The sequence below is a fragment of the Panulirus ornatus genome, chromosome 7 (genome assembly GCF_036320965.1).
Source record: "Panulirus ornatus isolate Po-2019 chromosome 7, ASM3632096v1, whole genome shotgun sequence".
Taxonomy (NCBI): domain Eukaryota; kingdom Metazoa; phylum Arthropoda; class Malacostraca; order Decapoda; family Palinuridae; genus Panulirus; species Panulirus ornatus.
The window spans coordinates 4,763,076-4,789,575 of NC_092230.1; the positions used below are offsets into that span (position 1 = coordinate 4,763,076).

The 26,500-nt window shown below is 39.5% G+C and overlaps 2 protein-coding genes across 11 annotated transcripts in view; one reads left to right on the forward strand and one right to left on the reverse strand.

The window, feature by feature from the left end:
* Prp39 (pre-mRNA processing factor 39) overlaps nucleotides 1-26,500 on the reverse strand; it is a 126,081-nt gene that overhangs the window by 94,329 nt on the left and 5,252 nt on the right. For 9 of the 10 annotated variants that reach the window (XM_071663172.1, XM_071663175.1, XM_071663173.1 and 6 more), the window contains one exon: nucleotides 26,202-26,438. In XM_071663172.1, the coding sequence (XP_071519273.1) occupies nucleotides 26,202-26,438 (237 nt within the window). Of the gene's footprint in view, nucleotides 1-19,869; nucleotides 22,397-26,201; nucleotides 26,439-26,500 lie in introns of those variants that run through there. The other variant, XM_071663176.1, reaches the window with a different exon arrangement.
* LOC139749388 (uncharacterized) lies at nucleotides 39-17,997 on the forward strand. The gene is made up of 4 exons (XM_071663189.1): nucleotides 39-101; nucleotides 9,657-10,565; nucleotides 12,277-12,392; nucleotides 17,616-17,997. The coding sequence occupies exons 1-4, from the start codon at nucleotides 84-86 to the stop codon at nucleotides 17,761-17,763; spliced, it is 1,191 nt and encodes a 396-aa protein (XP_071519290.1). The 5' UTR covers nucleotides 39-83; the 3' UTR covers nucleotides 17,764-17,997.

A 26,500-nucleotide genomic window follows, 5' to 3' on the forward strand; every position in this document is an offset into this window, starting at 1 on the left:
GTGCCTCCCCCAACTCCTTTCTATATAAGCCACACTCTTCTTGAGATGGTCGATAATTTCTTCGTAGCTGTACCGCTGGCGACATGAAGCTCTTCTTGCTGGTACGTGACGTGATGTGTTAAGTGACGGAGTGATCAGAAATTTCGACTTGGTGTCCTAAATATTGGAGATATTGTGTTTTCCAAAAAAGATTTTTTCCCCCCCGAAAGTTTTGTTACCGTCGGAGTGTGTTGCGATATGACTCGCGTAAGTAAATTCTGGCAAGACTATGCTAACAATAATCTAGATAATACATCAAAATACAGAGAACTTACGACGTGATGTAAATTCTTCGCTGACGGCAAAGCTATTCTCGTATTCTTACCCATACGACTTTTCTAGTTTTGATATATCATTCAAAAGATATATCAGACATATCGATATAATGGTGATTACCTTAAAGCTAAAAGTTACCAGTAGTTGCCAAAACCATAGAAGCCTGGTCGAACTATCTCAACTTTCGTATGTTTCATATTACGCGCCAAATCTTATTATGTAACGCCACCAAAATTTAGAAATATTCGTAGACATTTTCCGTCTTCACTACCCAGTAGCCTAAAACCCAACGAACATCTCTGTATATATATATATATATATATATATATATATATATATATATATATATAGAGAGAGAGAGAGAGAGAGAGAGAGAGAGAGAGAGAGAGAGAGAGAGAGATGAAGACAGATGATTACGTGTCTCGCGTCAGGGTCAGACGAACAATGGCCTAATTTTCATATACATTTATCTCTGGCTGTTTCATATCAAAACCAAAGCCTAAAAAAAAAAACCCAAAGCCTAACATACATACACACACACAGACAGGCACACAAATATATTCTAACCATGTTTTCCCTGCGAATCGCAAAAGGCGATTCAAACGGGCGGGAGCGAGGGAGGTTGGAACCCTCCCTCCTCATCCTTCTTTTATTTCCATTTCCAAAAGAAGGAATAGGAGGAGGAGCCAGAGTGTAGTTATGCTCCCTGAAGACTCAGGCTGGGGTTTTTACGTGTGTGAGGATGTAAACAAAGGGAGGAAGGAACACCTGATGGAAGTCAGCCTCTAGGCGATCTATGATTTCTGTGTTTAGTGGAGTGATTTTTGTCTATTCAATAAGCTACCTTTTGGGGGTAAAATTGGGATCCACTTCTTTCTACGTCTGGACCAAGGGCGTGGTACCTGCTTTGTGCAGGCCTTGTTGATGTGGAGTGAGAGACGGCATGACCGAGATATAAAAAACTATTTATACCGAAGCTCTGTCACAACGTATGGTGAGAGGGTAGGCCACTCTTACTTCCCTGGAATTTGTACAAGTGTTTTTGGAGGCTGTGTGTGTGTGTGTGTGTGTGTGTGTGTGTGTGTGTGTGTGTGTGTGTGTACAGTTCGCGTGGCCGTGATCCGGGTGGCTGACGTGTTACTGGATATGGTAACCCGATGGGAATCTAGGCGTTGGGGTGACGTAGGATGAGGAGTTGTGAGGTTTCAGTGAGTTCATGAGTGATTCTAAGTTACGAGTGTCGAGGCAAGAGGGATGCTGGGGCATGGAAATCAACCAAGAAATACGTGGTGGGTGTATTCATCTGGTTTTGCAACCGGGGATGTGTATCTGGGGGAGGGAAATGGATTACATAAGAAAAGAGTCCCGGTGTTACCCAGTGATACATCCTCACAAAAGGTGACTTTTCACTCGCGGTGTAACCTCCTCTTGCAGGCGGAGTCTGGTAACACACACACACACACACACACACCCGTGTAGGCCCCCGACCCTCGGAAGGCCTTAAGGTGATTCATGGTCAGCAACGCTAAACACTTCACCACGGTGGCCCGTGTGTGTGTAATTCTACGAGTATATCGCCAAGGCTCGTCTTAGGCAAAGAGCCGTTCATCACCAACATGAATCTTTTCAGCAGGGAAAAAATATATGTAAAAAAGGCCATTAAACCGCGTCGTAATACATCCCACATCAAACATTAAAGGGTATATGCAATGACGATTAATTTTCAATTCATCTTATTGTTTTTGTTAAATTCTAAACGAGGAATAATAAAACGCTTTGAAATCGGCACATAAATAACGGAGTTATGCCGCTTGAAAAGAGTCGTCCGAAAAAAAACAATCAACCGAAAACAGAAATGACAGAAAACGAGGCTCGCCGGGATGACGTCACGACATGCACAAATAATGGCAGTCGTTATGGCCAAAAGACACAGCGACTCGACCTCTAGCGAAAATTCATATACATATATATATATATATATATATATATATATATATATATATATATATATATATATATCCTACGGCTCATCGATTTTTGAGGATACCGACAACGGAGATGTCCAGCTGGGAGGAGCTGCCACAAAATTTCAGGCGACCCCAACATCTCTCGTCCTTAATGCTGTTTCCAGCCCGGCACCATAAACAAATCTGAATATAACTTTTGAAAATGCATCATACATTCAACCTCTCCATAATTAAACCATGCATTACTTACAGGTTTATGGAGATAGTTCATCACATAAATGTGTAAACTTAAGTGTTTGATTTGAGCACACAACATGGCTCTAAATTTGTCTGTTTACCAACTCACACAATTTTTGAAAGTAGCTACAAATTCAACTTCCAAAATACCAAACTAACTCACACGTTTAAAAGTCCTTGAAACGGAACAATACAGTAGCAGTTTCAATTACGAAGATTATTTTCAAGTCATCAAATCAGCGTACTACAATTATGTTTACAGGGATTCATTCTCTTAATGAACTCACAAATTTCCCGGCACAAAGAAACTATCTCACATTTTGCGAGTTTGCAGCACTGCACAGTATAAACATACACTGTACATGTTCACTAAAATCTTGCATAGACGTAAGAGGAAAAAGAAGTATACCTTTGTCATGAGACTTCAGTTTTGTATGGGCATGGTGGGATCTTCTCTAGGGTATTATAGTCAGTGAGAGCAGGGACCCCGGTGACCTTGTCTCCTTGGTGGGCACTGGACGGTCATCAACACTCTGTGAAAAGAATGACCATATGATGAAACTGTTACGAAGGTCAAAAACGTAATTGAAAGATAATAATATGGCACCATCATTGACCTTCGATCATCTTAGGTTGTGAAATGATTATATCAACAGTTAATGACTGATTAGGTGAATCAATGGTTGAAACATATAATCCAGCGATTGGCTTTTTTTTTTTTTGCCTAATGAGCTTTTCCCCTAACTGTTCAAATGCAATAAACCCACCAACCATTCATATGTAATAAATTATAATGTATATTCGGGTATTTCTATCAAGCTTACAATATCTGTGACCATTTCAAAAGAATATGCTTTATGAGCGAACTACAGTGTATTTCTAATAAGACATGATCACATCTATATCACTTGAGTATGACATATTAATTCAGTTAAGAAAAACATGTCATTTCATTTGGCCTTACCTCTTCATCATCAAGCACTATTTCATCCGTGGATGGTCCATGAGAATCAAAACAAAGTTCATTATAATGTGGCTCCTGCAGTCCCTTGTTCTCACTATCATACTCCCAACAAAATCTACAAATTAAGAGCATACATATATTAGTCGATATATACAAAGCAAGACATGAGAAAAGGATTATAATACAGTCATCAGGTCTCTTTGAAAATCAATTTTAATACAGGTGCTAGTATTCATTCTTCAAATCTCTGGCTGAAATGTGAAATTGCACTTTTGGCAAATTACAACCGAGATGATAAGTCACTTAACTAGTGCATTTGAAGTCCAACAGCTATATGTAGTCTGTGAAAATAAATCATTTTTATCCCCCGTATATATCAACCATAGTGCCACTTTTTTCAAATATAAGCACGGACGGATCTAAAAGTATACATCTTCAAAATTTGTGTGTATATATATATATATATATATATATATATATATATATATATATATATATATATATATATATATATTAGATATAATACAGTCCAGAGATTAGAAGTGAAAAGTGCATCTTACAAGGGTAGTTTTTGAAGCTATATGACCAGAGATTGTGTCGGACCCGATGAAGAATATTGTATACAATATGTCATCAAAATTTCTCTTATGGCCAAAATAAAAAAAACGTACATACCCGTTGAGTTTCCCCTCTTGATGAATGCCCGCCTTGGCTTCTTTGGGGTGCTGGCTTCCTTTGGGAGTTGGATTGTCGTTACCCGCTTACTTCGATTCCCTAGGGTGGTTCGAGGTGGGTCCTTAGTCTGAATAGTTGGTACTGCATCACACTCCTCCAAAGTCCTTCTCCTTTTCACTGAAACTCCCACAGACTCGAGGATCCGGTACTTGGCTAGGGAGGCATCTTCGGTGAAATGCACTGGGTACTTTGACGGGCCACTCCAATTTCGGGCGTTAATTCTAGACGAAATGTATCCGCTGTCGCGACACTGCTGGCCGATCAAACGGGAATGAGTGTAAATTGACGCCGTCTGCCTTCATCATGCTGTATCCACCAGCAACACATCGTCTTCCCCCTCTGTAACCCACAGCAGGAGTGTCGTGGGCCATCGTCAACACTGCTGACGCAATTTATTTCAAATACGAACTGTAAATCACTATACTAAAACTGAAGCAGCGAAACTAAACTCACTACAAAGCTATTAACTCTAAAACCTATACGAAAGAACGGTTCGAACACTGAAATTATGGAAAAAACACAGCGCAGCAAAGTCCTAGTGCAATTTCTTTTCAAATCAAAATGGCGGTGATGTAGTGACGTCACAGCGAAGCCATCAGTATAACTGAGTGATTAGAAAAACCGTTCAGGTGTGAAACATCTTTTCCACAATATTTCGGCTGTAGTTGAACCGACTTCCATGAAACTTTCGGAACAAGCATATTTTTCTTAGTACATTTAATTATCAAAGTATAAAAAAAAATGCGTTGCATATACCCTTTTAACCCTGGAATTCATCCTTTCCAAGTTTGTGGATGAAATAAAGCGGGTTTTCAGTGCCCGAAACGTCGCTAACGTAAGATTCAACCTTGTCACTGACGTGGAATGTGACCTCATCTACGATCTACTACATCTACAAAAGAAAAAAAAATCCAACTACATTCGCTCGCGTATGATGATCCCCGTTGGCCCCTGGGGAGGGGGGGGGGGGTCGTCTCCTGTCATTGCGTCAGCGACAATGGCTTCTGTCCTTACACCGACGCCTTACAACGAGTGATGAAACCCTTTTCGCATTCTCCAGCACCACTGCGATGTGTACGCATTGCCCGCCGCCAGTGTAATATGTACGCAATGTCCAGCACCACTGTAATATGTACAACAATGTCCAGCACCACTGTAATATGTACAACAATGTCCAGCACCACTGTAATATGTACAACAATGTCCAGCACCACTGTAATATGTAGAAGTATTTTGGAGCTTTTCGAACGCCCTACACATGACGAAAGCCACGTTCAAACTTTAGCACACCGCCAATGGCTACGCTTCACACATCCTTGCGTCTCGCTCATACCCCTGGCTGCAGATGGCGCTCAAGTGGCCAGTAAGGCAATGGCGACATTTGCGTACGATGCATATGACAAGCTCCCCCCGGTTTTATAAACGACACACGCAACAGATGTACGCCGTAGAATTTCTCGCTACATTTCATCGCAGCGTTTTCAATTCATCCATACGCAGACGGATCACCCTATATAATCCAAGACCAGCTCTCTCTCTCTCTCTCTCTCTCTCTCACATAAACTGGGTCAGTGATTTGAAAAAGCTCAGTAAAATCCTACCGAAAGAAAGAAAAAATAACACCAGTTGTTCAAATGGTTTTCAACATGTTTCAATGAAGTAACAAAAGGGTGAGTTCATATATATATATATATATATATATATATATATATATATATATATATATATATTTTATTTTATTATTATACTTTGTCGCTGTCTCCCGCGTTTGCGAGGTAGCGCAAGGAAACAGACGAAAGAAATGGCCCAACCCCCCCCCATACACATGTATATACATACGTCCACACACGCAAATATACATACCTACACAGCTTTCCATGGTTTACCCCAGACGCTTCACATGCCCTGCTTCAATCCACTGACAGCACGTCAACCCCGGTATACCACATCGCTCTAATTCACTCTATTCCTTGCCCTCCTTTCACCCTCCTGCATGTTCAGGCCCCGATCACACAAAATCTTTTTCACTCCATCTTTCCACCTCCAATTTGGTCTCCCTCTTCTCCTTGTTCCCTCCACCTCCGACACATATATCCTCTTGGTCAATCTTTCCTCACTCATCCTCTCCATGTGCCCAAACCACTTCAAAACACCCTCTTCTGCTCTCTCAACCACGCTCTTTTTATTTCCACACATCTCTCTTACCCTTACGTTACTCACTCGATCAAACCACCTCACACCACACATTGTCCTCAAACATCTCATTTCCAGCACATCCATCCTCCTGCGCACAACTCTATCCATAGCCCACGCCTCGCAACCATACAACATTGTTGGAACCACTATTCCTTCAAACATACCCATTTTTGCTTTCCGAGATAATGTTCTTGACTTCCACACATTCTTCAAGGCCCCCAGGATTTTCGCCCCCTCCCCCACCCTATGATCCACTTCCGCTTCCATGGTTCCATCCGCTGCCAGATCCACTCCCAGATATCTAAAACACTTCACTTCCTCTAGTTTTTCTCCATTCAAACTCACCTCCCAATTGACTTGACCCTCAACCCTACTGTACCTAATAACCTTGCTCTTATTCACATTTACTCTTAACTTTCTTCTTCCACACACTTTTCCAAACTCAGTCACCAGCTTCTGCAGTTTCTCACATGAATCAGCCACCAGCGCTGTATCATCAGCGAACAACAACTGACTCACTTCCCAAGCTCTCTCATCCCCAACAGACTTCATACTTGCCCCTCTTTCCAAAACTCTTGCATTCACCTCCCTAACAACCCCATCCATAAACAAATTAAACAACCATGGAGACATCACACACCCCTGCCGCAAACCTACATTCACTGAGAACCAATCACTTTCCTCTCTTCCTACACGTACACATGCCTTACATCCTCGATAAAAACTTTTCACTGCTTCTAACAACTTTCCTCCCACACCATATATTCTTAATACCTTCCACAGAGCATCTCTATCAACTCTATCGTATGCCTTCTCCAGATCCATAAATGCTACATACAAATCCATTTGCTTTTCTAAGTATTTCTCACATACATTCTTCAAAGCAAACACCTGATCCACACATCCTCTACCACTTCTGAAACCACACTGCTCTTCCCCAATCTGATGCTCTGTACATGCCTTCACCCTCTCAATCAATACTCTCCCATATAATTTACCAGGAATACTCAACAAACTTATACCTCTGTAATATATATATATATATATATATATATATATATATATATATATATATATACTATTCGCCATTTCCCGCGTTAGCGAGGAATTGTTACGAACAGAGGACTAAGCCTTTGAGGGAATATCCTCACTTGGCCCCCTTCTCTGTTCCTTCTTTTGGATAATCAAAAACGAGAGGGGAGGATTTCCAGCCCCCCGCTTCCTCCCCTTTTAGTTGCCTTCTACGACACGCAGGGAATACGTAGGAAGTATTCTTTCTCCCCTATCCCCAGGATATATATATATATATATATATATATATATATATATATATATATATATATATATATATATATATATTGATGCTAAAAACAAAAGGCATAATGTATTTTCAATGTTAAGCAAAAATGAAAATCAAAATCCGTTTTCGTTTATACATGATGATCCAGCAACCGTGTTACCTAATGATGAAGTGATAATCCATGATTACACTTGAACGCGTTCGTGAAGTAGTAAAGCAAGATAAACAGAAACCAATTAATGTATCCGGAAACTGTATAGCAACTGACTTTTTGGACAAATACCCATGGTTATCGGCGAATTAATTCACAAATCCACAGCATCTGTTACAAGACGGGGTGCAGGTGGGGTCTGGCACCTCCCAGGCATCACCGGTATTTCCACAGTAATTACCCTTCGCCACACACACACACCTTGGTTCAAACACGTGGTCTAAGTTTCACTAGAGATGTGTAGTGAGATCTGCAGCTGTCGCTTCTTAATTTCTCTCGGTCGAGTCATCCCCCCAGCTTTCCCCCCCCCAACCCCCCTAGTGTCTGATGGCCAGCCAACACAAGACACCTGCAAAGCACAGAACGGGAAAAAATCACTTTCTAAATGTCGGGCAGCTGGTCCGGTGTGGCCATCCCCTGTTGCCGACAAGGCTAACCTATTTCTTGCCTCTGCAACATAGCTTAAGACTTTACCTGACATCTAACCCAACATACACGTCATAAACTCAGAAGTCATTTCCTCAAATTTAAACTGTACTGAATACAGTCCTAGCCTAAACTCTAACTAAACTTAAGAAACTAATTTGTCCTACAAGTTTACTTGATCTACAGCTGACTGACTGCTTTTGCACCATGGTGACTTGCGTGTTAAAATCTGTGAACACCGTATGGCATTCATGTTAACATCTGCAGTACCATGTGTATCTGCATGTTAACATGTGTGAGCTTCGTGTTCACTGCATCAGTTAACACGAGTATCGTGTATGTACCTGAATTTAACATCTGTGAGTACGGTATATACATGCAACTATTAACACCTCTGGGCAATGAGTGAAACTGCATGTTAACATCTGAGCACCGTGGGTACCTGTTAAAATCTAAATACCTGTATATTAACATCTGTGAACTTCATGTGCACCCGCATGTTAACATCTGTGATCACTGTGTGTACCTGTGCCTGTGAGGATTGTGTGTACCTGCATGTTAAAGTCTGAAAGCACTGTGTATGTAACTGCATATTAACATCTGTAAGGACATTGTGTAGCTGCGTGTTAACATCTGTGAGTACTGTTTAATTGAGTATCAATATCTGTAAGTGCCATGCACCTGCACCTCTTAACAGTTGCGTCCAAGACCTCATCCACCCCAATGTGAGGGTGTTGTTCTCATGGAGTACATATGTCTGGCAGCACAATGAGCACAAGTGTGGCTGTAAACTTTCGTTACAGGTAAAAGCTATGATCATCGTCATGAGTGATAAGTGTGGCCATACAGTTAAGAAGTGGCCATATATTGAAGTTACGGATAAAATGTGTGGCCACACAAAGAATTGCTAATGTGTGGCTAGACAATTTATAACCTGCAGGTATGATGACTTGGTTTAATGATGGATTCTCTTTCTTTTAAGGGTTGAGATATTACACTCACTGGGTTCAGGGATTGATGTTTGTGGAATACGATCTAGTTAAAGGTTCAATTATTATAATGAGGGGACCAAGTCTACATACTCAGGCATCAACTAAACACATCACTAGGAATGAGCTCAGTAAACATAAATGATGCAACTATACTCATTGGTTGAGCTGATCACTCTTCTAAGTTTATTAAACATACCCAAAGGTTCAAGTCAAAACACTCAAGAAACTTGTAAAGATTCTCACGGAACTACATTGTCTTTTGGAAAGCATCAAGTTAGGAGTGCAGGGACTGAACCCTATGTCTCTTTTACAGGTGTGTGTGAGTGTGGTGGCTGGAAGCCCTGTGAGGCCTAGGCCTCGCTCTCCCTCAGTATATGATTACTACGACTTTGTAGAAATCCCAAAGACGCAGCCACGATCAGATAAGGTCGTGTCCTCCCGTGTGGATGGTCCCTTGCCACGCCGTGTCCCTCTTCCCCGTTTCTCTGGCCAACCCCGTCCCCGACCCAGGCCTCCTCATCTGGCATTTCCAAGGGCCCCAGACTACCAACTGACAGCTCCTGATGTCTACCAACCACAAATCCCACAACAGCAGCAGTTCAGACCTCAGCCACAGTTTAGACCACACCTGCAGTACCAGCAGGAGGCACCTGTGGTCTACCAGGGGCAACCCATCCTCGAAGATCAGGAGTATGCTCCCAGGCCAAACTATGAATCAGAACCCATCATAATTGTGAACGAGCCAGTGGTGTATGAGGAGGAACCACTGCTTTACCAGGAAAGACTCCCTTCACAGGAAAATGAGGATTACCAACAGGAACGCCCCCCCTTCCACAGTGACCTCCCGCCACAAGAAATGCCACTTCATTTCCAAGAAGAATATAATCCACAGTTTGAAGACACCCCACATTATGAGGAACTACCACAGGTTGAGGAAGAGGTCCTTCAGTATGATGACCTATCACAGTATGAAAAAATTCCACAGTATGAAGAACAACAAAAGTACGAGTTCCTGGAGTATGAAGAACATCCTAAGTATGAAACTAATGAGCCACAACATCAGAAGAAACAAGAATATGAAGAACCAATCAAGAAAGAGTACCAGCAACCAGCCTTCAACAACTTTGTGCCAAAGGTGAAACAGAAGATGCAGGATGAGGAGCTTGTGAAGGAGAAGCGACAGGTAGTCCATGGGAGCCACTTGGATGCTAATGGAGAACAGGTTAGTATGGTCACAGTGTTCCTTCAAGCCTAAATATCTGTGCACAAGTGGAGGCTTATATTCTGTTCTTCCTCTCACAATGTATCCTCTGGGATCTACACATACCCTTACTCTTGCTTGCTGCCCAGGTTGTAATTTCCACCACAGACCAAACAAATTAAAAGGTATCCAACCTGCACAAGATTTCTGTATTTCTTGGTTAACAGATTTGCACACTTGTCTGAGGATACATCAAGGGGATATGGCAATGTATCAATGCTCATGGACTAATCAGTAATCTTATACAAAAAAATAGTACCATTTATTCCCATCTAGATATGAATTTATAACAAACTCTTCATTTTCAAAACATACCTCTTGCACCCTCAACCTACATACTCAATGAGGAGAGGCACTATATTGAGCTCACAGTGCCTGTCTTATCTGATAGGTTAAGTCTTAAGTTTGACACCATACAGTTAGAGGGTAATCATGATGTATCTGCTCTTGGACTAACAGACTTTACAGCCCATATCGTCCAACTGTTACATATGTTTAGAAGGAAAGCTTCACTTTAATACCTCCCCTTCTACCAGTCATGGAAACTTGCTAAATTAGCATGTATACGATCCTCCATGTTCTGCTACCTGCAGAACTAGTCTGCAGTTGGACACAGAAATCATTCAGCAGCATGGTCATTCTTCACTGACAATTTTGCCTCACGGTATCTTTGGATATTATCTCATCTGTTTCCTACCTATTTGACACAATACAAACCATTCCTTCAAATATAGTGGTCACTTTGACAAGTCTAGTGATGCTGACTGGTACATAAGATGGGCTTTGGTATTAGTACACAGAGGTCAGAGCCACCTATAGTCTAAAAGTAATTTTCTAGTTGTGTTAAATTATATTTCCTTTTCATCTTTACTCAAAACAAGGAATTTACTAGCTTCATAACTGCCTGACAATTATCTCTCTCTGTTCTACGCTGATGGGTCTTCACATATCATGCCAAATGCTTTCTTGCCCTTTTTAAACCTGAATGAGACAAAACTCAAGTTTTGGATTTTTTACGTCAGTATGTGAGCTGTGTGCAGCCATTAGCATCTCAGGGGTAGGCCACTAGGATGTATCTCTCTCCTCTTACACTGCTAAGTTTTGGAACCACATACCTGATAACATCTTTCATATCAACTACGAGCTGTTCCTTTTTCTAAAAGGTAGGTTTTCCACTTTCTCCTGAACTTTTGGAGTGTTTTCCTCCTCTTCCCTCTGTACTTCTTTATATCTAAACCCCCTTCATATATTCCAGTTAAATGTCTCACTTTGATGACTTTTGTTTATGGCTGCAATTTTCAATGTACTAGAAATTTTTTTTTGCTGTTGTTACCTTCCCATGCATTGAGCGAGATTCTTGCCTGCTGATGCTCTGCTATGTCTCAAACATCATCATGTAATACAGTTACCTAAAGCTGCCACATTGTTACAATATAAGCACATTTCTAAGCTGCTATGAATGCTACATATTTCTGATACAAAAAGATCATAAATAATCATGGAAAAAATTCAAGGGGAAAGATTCATAATTTCATCATGCAAATGTTGAAGCAAACTTAGAAGGAAATGTAAAGGGAAAGTGAATGCTTCTTTCTGAAAATATGTAATATACTTTTTATTGTAAGTATGTATATTCTGAATGCTGAAGGCAAATATTGTGAATATCCTACAGTTTGTAGCAGATGCCTCTGAGGTCGAAAATGGCAAAGGCGATGGTCGGTTGGCTTTTCAGATCCATGGCCAGCAAGGCCCCCACTCCTACCGCTTTGGCTATGACACAGGCAAAGGGTAAGTACCACCCTCTCTTTATGGTAAGGTAAGTCCCTCCCTCTCTGGTAGGGCAAGTCCCTCCCTCTCAAGTAGGACAAGTCCCTCCCTCTCAAGTAGGACAAGTCCCTCCCTCTCAAGTAGGACAAGTCCCTCCCTCTCAAGTAGGACAAGCCCCTCCTCTCAAGTAAGGCGAGTCCCTCCCTTTCTGGTAGGGTAAATCCCTCTCCCTCCCTCCCTCTGTGGTAACTATTTAAAACATCAGCCATCTAGGGGATCCTAGTCAGTCTCTGCTTCAGTAACTATTGATCACCAGATTCATGAGCCTATGCTTTGCCAGCTTCAGGTTTCACATGGTTACCATTCCACTTCATAAAGTCCCTTTACAGGCCTTGTAAAACTGTCACTCCATGTCATAAGGCATCTCAGTTTCAGGTCCATTTAAGGTGTCCCAGTTTCAATTCCAGATTAAATTCCATACAACACAGGAAATAGCACATATGAAATTTTTTCATGCATATTCGCCATTTTCCACATTAGTGAAGCAGCATTAAGAACAAAGGACTGAATCTTAGGGGGAATATCCTCACTTGGTTCCCTTCTCTGTTCCTTCTTTAGGAAAATTAAAAACAGGAGGGGAGGATTTTCAGCCTCCCGCTCCCTCCCCTTTTATTTATTATACTTAGTCGCTGTCTCCCACATCAGAGGTAGCGCAAGGAAACAGCTGAAAGAATAGCCCAACCCACCCACACTCATGCATATACATAAACACCCACACACGCACATATACATACCTATACATTTCAATGTATAAGTACATAAACATTCACAGACATATACAAAGATACACATGTACATATTCATACCTGCTGCCTTCGTCCATTCCCGTCGCCATCCTGCCACACAGGAAACAGCACCCACCTCCCCCTGCATGCGTGCGAGGTAGTGCTAGGAAAAGAAAACAAATGCCACATTCATTCAAACCCAGTCTCTAGCTGTCATGTGTAATGCCCTGAGGCCACAGCTCCATTTCCACATCCAGGCCCTGCAAAACTTTCCATAGTTTACCCTAGATGCTTCACATGCTCTGGTTCAATCCATTGACAACACATCGACCCTGGTATACCACATCATTCCAATTCACTCTATTCCTTGCACGCCTTTCACCCTCCTGTATGTTAAGTCCCCGATCACTAAAAATCTTTTTCACTGCATCCTTCCACCTCCAATTTGGTCTCCCACTTCTCCTCATTCACTCCACCTCTGACGCATATATCCTCTTTGTCAATCTTTCCTCATTCATTATATATAATTTTTCACCCAATTAACCTCCTTAAAAAAAAAAAAATCTCCCTGAAGTATGCTCATACTTGCTCATTTTACTTCTATTTCAAGCCCCTTTTCCTATCTCTTGACATGCAGGTGCTTTCTCTAGTACATCTCCACTAATCATTTGCACTCCTTCCCTGCAAATAATGCTCATACATTTTTCTCTTTAACTAGCAATTTAACTTCCTCATCCCACCACTCACTACCCTTCCTTACATGTTCATCTCCCACCTGCATGCCACACATTTCTCTCACACATGTAAACATTAACACCTACCATTCCTCACCCACTCTCCTAGTTTCATTTCTTCACCTTTTGTCATCTTCACTCAATCTCTCCTAATACCTCTTCTCACAAGCTTTTTTTTCCTCCAACCCATTTAATTTCCTCTTTTCCCAAACCCACTATAAACCTTCACCTCCACCAAACAATGATCACACATCTTACCAGCTGCCCCTATCAGCACATTCACAGACATGACTTTCTCCGTTGCACATTGATCAAGAATGGGAGAGAGTTGGAAACAAGACTGATTTGCTTGACCATGATCTTGGTTTGGTAGATGGAGATTTAATTACATATTTGTAGATGGAGACTTAATTACATATTTGTAATTAACTATTTGTACCATAAGGGAAGCAAGTTTTACACTTCCAGGGCATCATATTATGAACATCCTCTACTATCATACAACTTAAATAAATGTATGCTGTCTCCATTAACCATGTCCTCAGTTATCCTATTCTTGCTTTACTTCATGTTGTATCCTCTGGTTGCTCTATCTTTACATCTCTGTTTACTATTATGTTATCGATATCTTTTAAAAACTTAATGGCTGTGATAAGGTCATCCTCCTCTCTTCTAAGGTGTACAAATGTAAAGCCTCAAGTACTTTCTTGCATCTTGGCTTTCTTAAGTCTGGTATAATTTTGTTGCCCTCCTTTTCAGGACCTTCTTTATTAGCTCTTTGGGCTCCTGTAGGTGGAATGAACAAACTTCAAAGTATATTCTAGTCTTGGCCTTATGTAATATATGAACAGCTTGCTAAATATGTCCTTATCTATATACTTGAATGCCATTCTACTGGTTGTCACTACACAGTTTGTCTCCTTAACTAAACTTCTAATGTGGGATTCTTGGTGACAGGTTAGGGAAGATGTCGACTCTCATGTCCTTCACACACACAAAATCCTAAACCATATTTTATGTCTCACACTAATCACTTTAAGGCCTTCTTCCATTGTTCCATTCTCATTACTTTAAATTTGTTCAAATCACATGTCGTCAACCAACTTTAGACTGTTTAGGTCCCCTTATGAGTTGGTGTGATCCTCTTTATTTTGCATTTCCCCCATGACCTTTTCATCAACTGGAAACTTAATCAGGTATGAGTCCATCCCTTCAGGAAAGTTACGTACACTGATCAAGAAGAATGATGGTCTCAGAACAGAACCTTATGGCACTCCACTGGTCACCTCAACTCATTTGTAGAAGGCTCTCCTTTCATGCATCCTGAGCTCCCTTCCACTGAAATCATCTATCCATCAAAGGAGTTTCCCTTTACCTCTGCCTGGTTATCCATTTTCTTAACCAGCCTCTCATGTGGCAGTCAAATGCATTCTAGCAGTCTAGATAGAAATGGTCCTCCTAGCCTTTTCCTTCATCTAAGAATGAGCTTGCTCTCTCATAAAACTCTGAGAGGTATGTTACACATGATACCTTTCCCTAAAACCATGCTCTTTCTCACTTAGGTACATTCTCCTCAGTAGAAAGTCATCCACTTTCTAAAAATCTTTTTCAGAACCTTAACAATGAGTGAGACTGGTCTACAGTTTGCCTTCTGTTCCTCTCTCTCTCTTATAGATAGGCATGATTTTTGCCTTTTTCCATTCCCTTGGCTCTTTGTACCTCTCCAGTGACATCTTGAGCAGTGTTTCAAGTGGTTTGTCTATCGTAACTGCTAATATCTTATGCACTTAGGTGAAATTTCAACAGGACCAAGAGCCTTGTATAGATCAAGGCATTTTGGTATTCTCGTAATACCTTTGCTAGATATCTCAATTTCTAAAACTTCCATCTCACTGTGTTAGGTCTACAGTCTCTTCTGTTGTAAGCACACTTTCAGACTTGTCATTCAGTTCCTCACATATCCTTATATTATCCTCTAAAATTTGGCCCTGTGAATTCATTTGTCTGATTAGTTACTCTTTAATTGACAAATGACTCCTGATGAATTTAAGGATTTGGGATTTTTTCTTGCCTTGCCCATAACATTTTTTCCAAAATTTCTTTGTTTCTCATTTCTAATCGTACTCTACTCATTGCACATCTCAAAGCATCTTCACTTTTTTACATATTTTTCTAAACCATTCCTTCACCTTTCTTACAATTCCCTTATCATTTGAGGTACCTATGTTTCTATCCATTGTAAATTTCACAGAACCTCTCACCACAAGGCTCTGATTCCAAGCTTCCAAACTCCATATCTCAATCTATGTTATAATAAAAAATTATTGAGATTTGTGTAGTTTCCACAATTATATCTCCTATTCATATCTTGTCTTACCTTAACTGGTGTATCATGTATGATATCCATGCTAGCAAGTGTGAACAGATCTAGCAATGAAAGAGTATCAGTTGTTCTCACAATAGTGTGCTTACTGACATGTTGGTAACAAAAATTTTCCTTTAACACTCATAAAAACTTTCTAAACTCCCTGTCTCCATGAGAATCCAAATTCCCACAATCTGTCTCCTTACAACTGAAATCCCACATTATCAGTATTTTACCATCTCTTAGATGTGAGCATTTTACTACTTCAAGTACCACCCTGATTGTTCTTTCATTGTCACCACTATATATTTGTTCTGGACTATTGCAGTTCTTTGGAGGCTTGCATAATATTAATACCACTGTAAACTTCTTCCTTGTAGTTACTCTGAATGAGCCATCCACCACTATTTCTTCAAACTAAAAGCAATCATTTATCATTAGGGATAATCTTGTGCCTCTTTTTCCCTCCTTTCCAGCATGTACCCTTTTATGCAAAACAGGTGAGATCTTATCTCTCTAGTAAGCTTTGTTTCCACGATTTCTACAATATCAAGTGCACTTTCCCGTATGCGATCCTTCAATTCCAGCTCATTATCATTAATTATCAATCTATTAATATTTGAATACATTGTTTTCCATATGACATTATCATCACCTAAAACCCTGCTCTCTCTGCAGTGCTGCTTTGTCCTCATTTGATATCTCCAGTATTTTGTCTTCTGACAATATTATTTGCTTTTATCCTCTGCATTGATCACATTTTTTGAATATCCCACTGAATTCCACCTTGCCTTTAAGTTTCTGAACTTGCCTTAGTACTATCAAATGTAACCATAAAGGGTCACTCCCTTATACCTATTCAAGTATGATTAATGATTTATGCTTATGCTTATTAGCACTAGCACCATTCTCTGTACTTCTTGGTCTCTTGGATGACATCCTGAAAGGCTAAAATACAGCTGAATTTAAGAAATTAGCAGGACTCTTCATTAGCTTGACTGCAGTGTAAACAGGTTTTCACCCCTTAGTGCTGCTAACAGTGCCACCCTGGTGGCAGATCCACAAACTAATAACTAATGGCGGCAGATTCAAAACATGAAGAATCATGGGAGTTGCCAGACCACAGAGCTATGGATTTGAGAAGTACAACTTGCCTTAGTTGAATTCATATTCAAGTTTCTTCATGTTCCTGAAAGCTATCATTTATGATCTTGGTATACCTTATCCTAAACTGAGACAATGTTCTGGAGAGATACTTTTGTAATATGGTGAACTGAAAAAAGTTTCTGCAAAGATCTTTAGATGATACCTTAACTCAATACAAGATTACAGGTTACTCATGCGTTACTTTTCTTTTCAGTTACAACCGGCAGTTCCGATATGAAGAGAGGGACGGAAATGGCCAGGTCCATGGCCGCTACGGTTTTTATGATAAAGATGGTAAACTTCAAGTAGTTAACTATTCTGCCCACCCTGAGTATGGCTTCTCTGCAGATGTCCCACATTAGGATACTGCTACAGCCTTATTCTAATTTGCCTCAGCAACCATGGCCATCAATACCACTTCTCAATAACTGTGTAAGTAATTAAGATTGGAAAAAACACCAAAAATGTGAAAAAGCATATTTTTTCCACAAATTTGCCACAGCCATCTTCGTATAATACAATGCAGGGCTGCCTTTTTTTTGTACTATAAAATTTCTCATGCAGTACTGTGTGGTATTCTCTGCCATGAGAGAATCGTGTACCATGATAATTTCATACCCATCAATCATCTACATATCAGTCATACCCAGCACATTTGTGGTGGTTGGTGGTCAACAGTTGCAGCATATGAGTGTCTAGTCAATCCAGTGTGACTGGTGGGAAACAGTTTTAGGAATAATTTTGGATCATATTTTAATTCTATTTAAAACCCACACAAAATTCATCTGGACAAAGAAAGCTAAAACAGTTTGTACTTGACAAAAGTGCTCCCAGGCTAATCCTTTGAAAAGAAAATTCTGTATAATGTTCATCACTATATGTTATCCTCCCACCCAACACTAAAACCTCACCCACTGCCATCAGTTTTGGTTTACATTTTGGAGGGCTTCCTTCAACACATGCAAATATAATTTTTATATAACTTAGAATTCATCATTTCTGAGTATGCTAATATCACTAAGCATTCATTGTTATCAAATAATTTAATTCAACTTCTAACAATACTGTTTATCTCATTATTTTATATATTTCATTGTTAATCTGTACAGGGCTGGAACCTGTCTTTTATACATTAAGGTAATAAAAAATCACCCAAACCTCTATCTGTATCATTGATTCAGGGCACTTTAAATTTACAATTTAACAAACATCAAATATCTTCGTCAAAGCAACTAAAAAGTGTTCTCCTACCCTATGTATCTTTAAAACAACTTATGAGGCATTCCTCTCATCTCTATCATACACTTTCTCCTTATCCATAAAAGCTGCATACAGCTTCCTACCTTTAGCAAGATATTCTTTCACAATTAATCTGACCATAAAAATCAGATCCAAAAATCCCCTGCTTTTCCTATAACCCCCTTGCTCCTCACTTTTTCTCCATACAGTCCTCTCCATCTCTGTCAATGAACACTCTAGCATAGACTCTTCCTGTTATATTCAACGGACTTACTCCCCTATAAATGTTACATACATTCCTGGCATCTTATTTCCTTGAATAAAAGGAACAAGAATAGCTTTCACCTAACCCTCAGGCACAACCATCTGCATCCAAACCAAATTACATCAAACACAAACACTCTATCATACTTTCTTCTCCATACTTCAACATTTCAGCCAATATTCCACTCACTTCTGGTGCCTTTCCTACCTTTAATCTCTTCCTTTCATCCTCCATAAACATTCATGTAACAACTACTGCCTCATCATCTCCTACATTCATCAGTTCTTTAATTAACTCTGTCTATTTTTCTATCACTGCTTCCTTTTGATTCAACAACTCTCCTTCCTTATTTCTTACATTTACATTTCCAGTCATACATCCACCTCTTTCTTTCTTTCTTTATTTCCTTCCACTACAAAATCATATTTTCCTAAAATGTTTTACATGACTCTCTTCCAAAATCTTCATCTACTAAAACAGGCCTCTATGTCATGTGTGGCAGGTCACTGAGAGGAGGAAAAATTACCATCATATTGTTTGCTCTAAATGTAAACACTGTCAGTTACTGAATTGTATATATTAGAGATACACGTTTTTTTTTACTTATACATACTTTTAAATTACTTGGAAATGGGTACCCAGCAAAGAGTATGTACCTTATATCCTTATATAATTGGTAGTTACCACAGTGCTGACAACTGTCAACAGTTGCGAGATGACATCAGCTGGCTGGTGATGTGCTGAGATGATTGATATTCCCGCCTGCCAAGTGGCTGTTCCCCTGAGCATTTTACTTTCCCTCCATGCATGATTTATATATAATTTTATCAGTTATATAATGATATGGGATATCTAAGCCTATATATACAAAGTTGACCCATATGCATGTGGTTGGAGCCTGCATGTTACGTCACTGGCTCTAAACAAAGAAAACGTGCTGGTACAGGGCTAATGAAAATATAGATTCATCTACACTTTGCTCACACTTTCTACACCTTTCCTCACAGTATAGACACCTTTCCTCAGTTTCCTTGCCTTCCCAGACACTTATTTGTTTGCTCATTTATAAAACAAATAATGAAGAGCATAATTCATTCATTTAAAAAACATCATCATTCTAAAGAATTATAACATAATATTCAGCGGGTTGAATGATGCATTTTTTTGTATGTTTTCTGAAATGCAGTATTTGTTTGCTCAGTTATAAAACAAATAATGAAGAGCATATTTCATTCATTTCAAAAACATCATCATTCTTAAGAATAAATATATCAATGTACAGTTATAACAATATTTAGCGAGTTGAACGATGCATTTTTTTGTATGTTTTCTGGAATGCAGTCATATTTCTGTTCAACAGAAAGTACAACATCGTCCATAAAAAGAGACCACATCACCAGGCAGATCTACATACCAAAATATGTCCTGGGAAAACTTTTTAATAGCTCCCTTGCCAGGTTTCAAGGTGTTTTCCCCATGATAACTCCTGAAGAGATATCCTAGTACCCATACTTTTTCAAGAACTCGGCATTATGTCGCATGAGGCCTGATTTTTTCCAGCTCAATGTTTCCAACAGAGTTGATTGTTTCTCTGCTTTTCGAACTTTGCATCCAAGATTATGTTTTGGAAATTTATAGGCTCTGTATCCACCCAAAAATACTTTACCTTCTTCTTCAATCATATCTTCCAGGTGTCTAGGTGGGCAAGTTGCTAAATTAATCTTCATCATTGCTCTCTTGTTCAAGATCTCCATTAGATAATGATGAAAACAGCATAGCAGAAATATTAAGTTCTTTCTGGAGTTTTTCTTTATCTGTCATTGCATTTGCTTCCTTGTTGGTATATGAGATTTCTGACAGAGAGTTTCCACCGCAAGCCTCTGACTTACTATTGTCCCCAGTGATGGAGTTCTCTGCACCTAGGAGATGTACCCTAAGCCTGTGCTTTACAGACACTGGGTTTGGGTAATCACATAATCCTCCCATCTTCCTAATGCTGCCAAAAAAGTGTTCTAAACCAACCTGGTTGAGTCTGTAAGTTATTAAAAATGAAATACCATATTTGTCTCTCAGCATCTCAAACAATTTGGGCAAGGAATGGGATGATATGAGTAATCCCTCTTGGAACTGGAACTTGTTCTGATTACCACAAACATTCATTGACTGTACGGTTTCTATCATTCTACTTAATATTAAGTTTTGTTTTTCCAAATTAGTTCCATATGCATTTCTAGTTTCTTTTCTGTCACACCTCAATATTGCATTGAAAAGATCAAACCATGCATCAGTTAGTAAAATGAAATCACTTGTACTATCCCAGTCCTTGGAATGGAGCAGACCTCTTTCTCCAAAATATTTCAGAGATTTTCCAGTTGCTTCTGAGAGCAGATGAGCAGCTAATTTTACATTCATTCTGTTTGCCCCTTGGACATGGATATGCTTTTGTGACAGGCGATGTGTCACTTTTAAATCATCTGTTCTTGCTATCAGTTCTCTGACACACTCACTGTTGACTAACTTCCCATCTGCCATCTTAAAACCATAATCAAGAAAATTATTCCTTATTAATTTCAAAAGATGACGTACATCTGTAAATGCATAAATTTGTCTTTCCTTATCAGCTGGGTTTGTGAAAGATGACTTTTCAGGGGACACATCCAGAGTGTTCCATAGTCTTACATTGGTTGGCCTAAGATCATTAACAGTTGCCACAACAGGAAAACCAGCTGCCTCAACTCTAACGATCAAATCAAAAAGAATTTTCTTTGTCATGGGACAGTCAAACTCGTAAAATATTATTTGTTTCCATGGTGCAAATACACCGCGCAACATAACAAACTGCACACTTTTGTGAGGCCCATATATTTTGTCACTTGCTTTGTCATAAGACCACTGCTTGGAAAGGTTACATTTGTCAAATGATAATACACAGACACGTTCTTGCTCTGTCATGGTCTCTGATTTACATTTCAATAGATTGATAACAGACAATAAAATGCCTGGCTCCAACTCAAGCTTTGCTATCCAGTGGTTCAACACTGAAGTTGATGGAAGAGGAAGTTGCCACTTTTCTCTAAGGAATCTGTATGTTTTATGACTTAAGCTCCTCAGAGTCAGTGCTCGACTAATATCTTCTTCACTCCACCATTTCACAGGTTTTCCATCCAAGGCATGTACTAATTGTGAGTCTGACAGACAAGATCTTAGATTATTCCAGTTAGTATTTGCTGCATCTGTAGCACATCGCAAGCTGTCACAAAGTTTTGCAATCTCCTGAACGTGAGTGACGCACTCCATTTTTCTCTTAACATTTTCTGTATGAAGGGCATCCCTTTCAGCTGTCACTTGCCGAAGCTGAAATTGAAGCACCTCAAAATCTGCAGCTGTTGCAATGGCTGGCACATCGTATTGTACTGGCAGGCTGCATTGCACTGACTGACTCAGCATTTTGCAATGTCCACTTCCTAACTCAGCATTTTGCACTATGGCCTCTGCAAGAAAATGACACAATGTTAGTCTATAAATAGTGTTATTAGAATGACTCATTAACAGAATAGTAAACACTGGCTATTTAAGTCTCTCTCTCTCTCTCTTTCTATCTTTCTCTTTCTAGACAATGCTGTACAATATTGTAAATTTTGGTGCTATATACTTTGCAATTTAGGTAGGCCATTCTTTCAGGGCAGTCTTGGTGCCTCTTCCAATAGATTAAGCAACTATTTATCTTTCTCTGATTTTCTTAATGCTTTCCTGTGAACTTATCTGCCTCACTTTTTGTGTATCCATCCAGTCTTTCTTTGTATGTTCTGTTGTCGCTCAGTAGATCCAAAATCTTACTTACATAATCACATTTGTTCAACACTATCACACTGCCTCCTTTAACAGCACTTATGATCACAATATTGCTCTTTTTGCTTAGGTCACGCAGAGCTTTGCGGATCTTCCATTCTTTCTTAGCTAGAGCTTGATAACACATGGATATTCCCTACACAAAATCTTTATCCACATCTGTAGACCACTTACAGTTTCTATTTAATTATTCACTATATCCTGTTCTGCTGACTCCAATGTCAAACCTTAGACCGAGTGAAAGTGCTTGAATTTCTGTCCCCATTAGCTGTCTGTCCGATAAATTTCTCACCAATTCGTGTGTTCCTGTTTTGTTCCACTTGCTAGCTTCACACAAATATTTTTGTTTTCATTTCAATCTACCACTTTGTTCCACATGTTCACTATCTAGTCTTTCCAGAAGCCATGAAGATAACAGTACATTACTCACTTCACAACATAATACGTTCATTTTGTCCAGTAGATTTTCACATAATTCTCCTAGTCTCACCAAACAGGTGTTTACCACTTCCAAGTTGTATCGGAGCCGATCTCGAGAGCACTTGTTCCTCTATACAGTTAGGCAGAAACCATTTGCGCAGAGTACAGCTTGCCATCTGCTGTCTCTTGTTGCATTCCCTCCATATCTCCTCTCTTACACCACCACCTCTCCCGTGGTGTGAAAGGTTGCTGTAAAATCACTTAAAACATAATGTCCCCTTAATTGGCGAGTAATGTAGAGTCAAGACTCTATGTGACTCAACTCATTTGGTGTGAATGCAGTCTTAAAGTCCTATGTTAACTGATACTCTTTTTTTCACAGAGGAGGTTGAAAATTAAGAATAACACAGAACCAATTTAATATGCTTAAACTAATGCAGTATCATATGTACCCACATGTGTTGATCCACTTGGAGCACCTCAGGTGTTTCACTGATTCCTTAACTTTCTCATGGACTCTCTCTTATGCAGTTTCAACTTTCTCGTGCACCAAATTCCTTGCCTTTTAAACACACACACTCACATATGCTGATGATACATAATCCTCCAAAGAAATTTAATAATCAAGAAATTAACAATGACAACAACGAAGGAACAATCAGGATGGTATGTGAAGGAGTAAAACATGCACTTCTCAAAGAAGGTAATATACAGAGAAGGGGAGATTTTAATTTCATAACAGACTGGCAGGATCTGGATAATCATGGTGACATGGAATCATGGAGACACAAGTTCTTTAAATTAGTATATGAAAATTTCCTATTCAAGCATGTCAGTGAATTAACCAGGATGAAAGGAACAAGTTTTGCCTCATTACTAACTTTTGGGACTGGTTTAGCTTCATTACTAGCTTTTGGGACTGATTCATGTTTCACTACTAAATTTTGGGACCTGGTTTAGCCTCTTTACCAGCTTTTATCATCTCACACATCAGCAACGATATTGAAAATATCATTAGAATACACCACTTGAAATACAACATGTATTGCTCAAGTTTGATTCTGTGGTAAATGAAGAAATTTGAAGAGTAGAGATGAAATAGGACTTGTGGAGGAGATACAATCATACATGTATATCATACTAAATCGCCGTCTCCTGCATAAGCGAAATAGTGCTAGGAAACAGACAAAAGAATGGCCCAACCCACCCACATACACATGTATATACATAAATGCCCACACACACACATATACATTTCAACATATACATAAATATATATACATACAAAGACATATAAATATATACACATGTACATATTCATGCTTGCTGCCTTCATCCATTCCCGTTGCCACCCCACCACACATGAAATAGCATTCCCCCTGCAAGGTACCGCTAGGAAAAGACAAAAAAAGGCCAAATTCATTCACACTCAGTCTAGCTGTCATGTGTAATGCACCGAAACCACAGCTCCCTTTCCACATCCAGGCCCCACAGAACTTTCCAAGGTTTACCCCAGACGCTTCACATGCCCTGGTTCAATCGATTGACAGTACGTCCACCCCGGTATACCACATCGTTCCAATTCACTCTATTCCTTGCACGCCTTTCACCATCCTGCATGTTCAGGCCCTGATCACTCAAAATCTTTTTCACTCCAGCTTTCCATCTCCAATTTGGTCTCCCACTTCTATTCGTTCCCTCCACCTCTGACACATATATCCTCTTGGTCAATCTTTCCTCACTCATTCTCTCCATGTGACCAAACCATTTCAAAACACCCTCTTCTGCTCTCTCAACGACAAATATATATATATTCATTCATTATTATACTTAATTGCTGTTTCCCATGTCAGCAAGGTAGCACCAAGAAACAGACGAAGAATGGCCCATCCACTCATATACACATATGTATACAGAAATGCCTAAATATGCCCATTTACACACATACATATACATATCAACATATACACATATACACACACAGACATATACATATATATAAACATGTACACATTCAAATATAAATATCATCCCTCTGTCAACATGTAAGCATGCTTTTAACGGTTATATTGGCTCACTGTCTAAACTAAAAGATTAAAGTACTGTGTAGAGATGGAACTTTCCGGTGGGCATGGTCTAATACCAAGACGCAAATTAACTGTAAATATACTTTTGAAGTCTGCTGCCAGCGAGATGGACGGCTCAGGTAGAAGAGTAATGGCCTCTCCCATGACCCCTGCAAATTTAAGGTATACTCCTCAGACTACACTTTCTTGTATGACTCTGCTACCAGTAAGATGGAGGGCTCAAGTGATAGTGTATTGGCCCCTCCCAATACCTAAGCTAACTCAAGGAATATCCTGACCTTGGAGCAATCCATGAGGTAGTACACTGTTGACAGCAGCCACCCATGATGGTACTACCAGGATAAGGAGCATTAAAAAGGTGTGCCTAGAGCCATCTTACTCTCCATGTTAGAATAGCTGGGCTTACTTTCTGTATCATCAAAACAGGACTACCAGGCTAGTCCTGCGATCTTCTTACAAGCACCATACAACTACTCAAACCTAACTTATCTTCTTCACATAAGTACTCATGCCAACTCTTGGCTGCACAAAATGTTTTTAAGTTTAATGATCTCTGTGAGGCCGATGGCAAAACATGAGTGGGCCATTTTGATTACAATTTCTTTCCCTAAATCTTGAAGCTTTGGAACACTACTTTCTCATGTCTTTTCCAATAACTATGACCTGGTACATCTGAAAAGACAGGTTTTTCACTTATTCCAAAATTCATAAATACTTTCCCTTGTCTCTTCTTACTCCTTTTCATAATCTTCCCTATAATTCAATTAAGATTTGGCCTTGATGTGGATTTTTGTCCATCACTGGACCCTTCAAAAAAAAAAAAAAAAAAAAAAAAAAAAAATCAACATACCCCGTTGAAGAATAACATACTACTCTAAAGCTCACTTGACTTACCTCGCTTACAAAACTACTTATGGATATATGTCTTAAGAAAGCTTACCTGTGTTAGCTCCACTCAACTTTTGTTCTGCCTCTCCAGTTATCACTGATCTCTTCACATTTTCAGCATTTTGTTCAAAAAAATCCTTTAATTCATTCATCTCAACTTCTTCTTTAATTTCTATTTCTTCATACATTTCCACAATGTTTTCATCTTTCTCTTGCTTAACTTTAATTTCACTCTCCAATCTATACATATTTTCATTCACTTCATCCATATTTTTGTTTTCATATGTTTCTGAAATGAAAAGGAATTTCTTAATATTTCACAAGTGTACTGCACACAGAAGGCTCACATCA

Bases quoted from the DNA above. Each gene is read 5' to 3' on its own strand.
- LOC139749388 (XM_071663189.1), top strand. The intron at 10,566-12,276 runs GTTAGTATGGTC...AATATCCTACAG, and splicing joins TGGATGCTAATGGAGAACAG to TTTGTAGCAGATGCCTCTGA. The intron at 12,393-17,615 runs GTAAGTACCACC...TTTTCTTTTCAG, and splicing joins GGCTATGACACAGGCAAAGG to TTACAACCGGCAGTTCCGAT.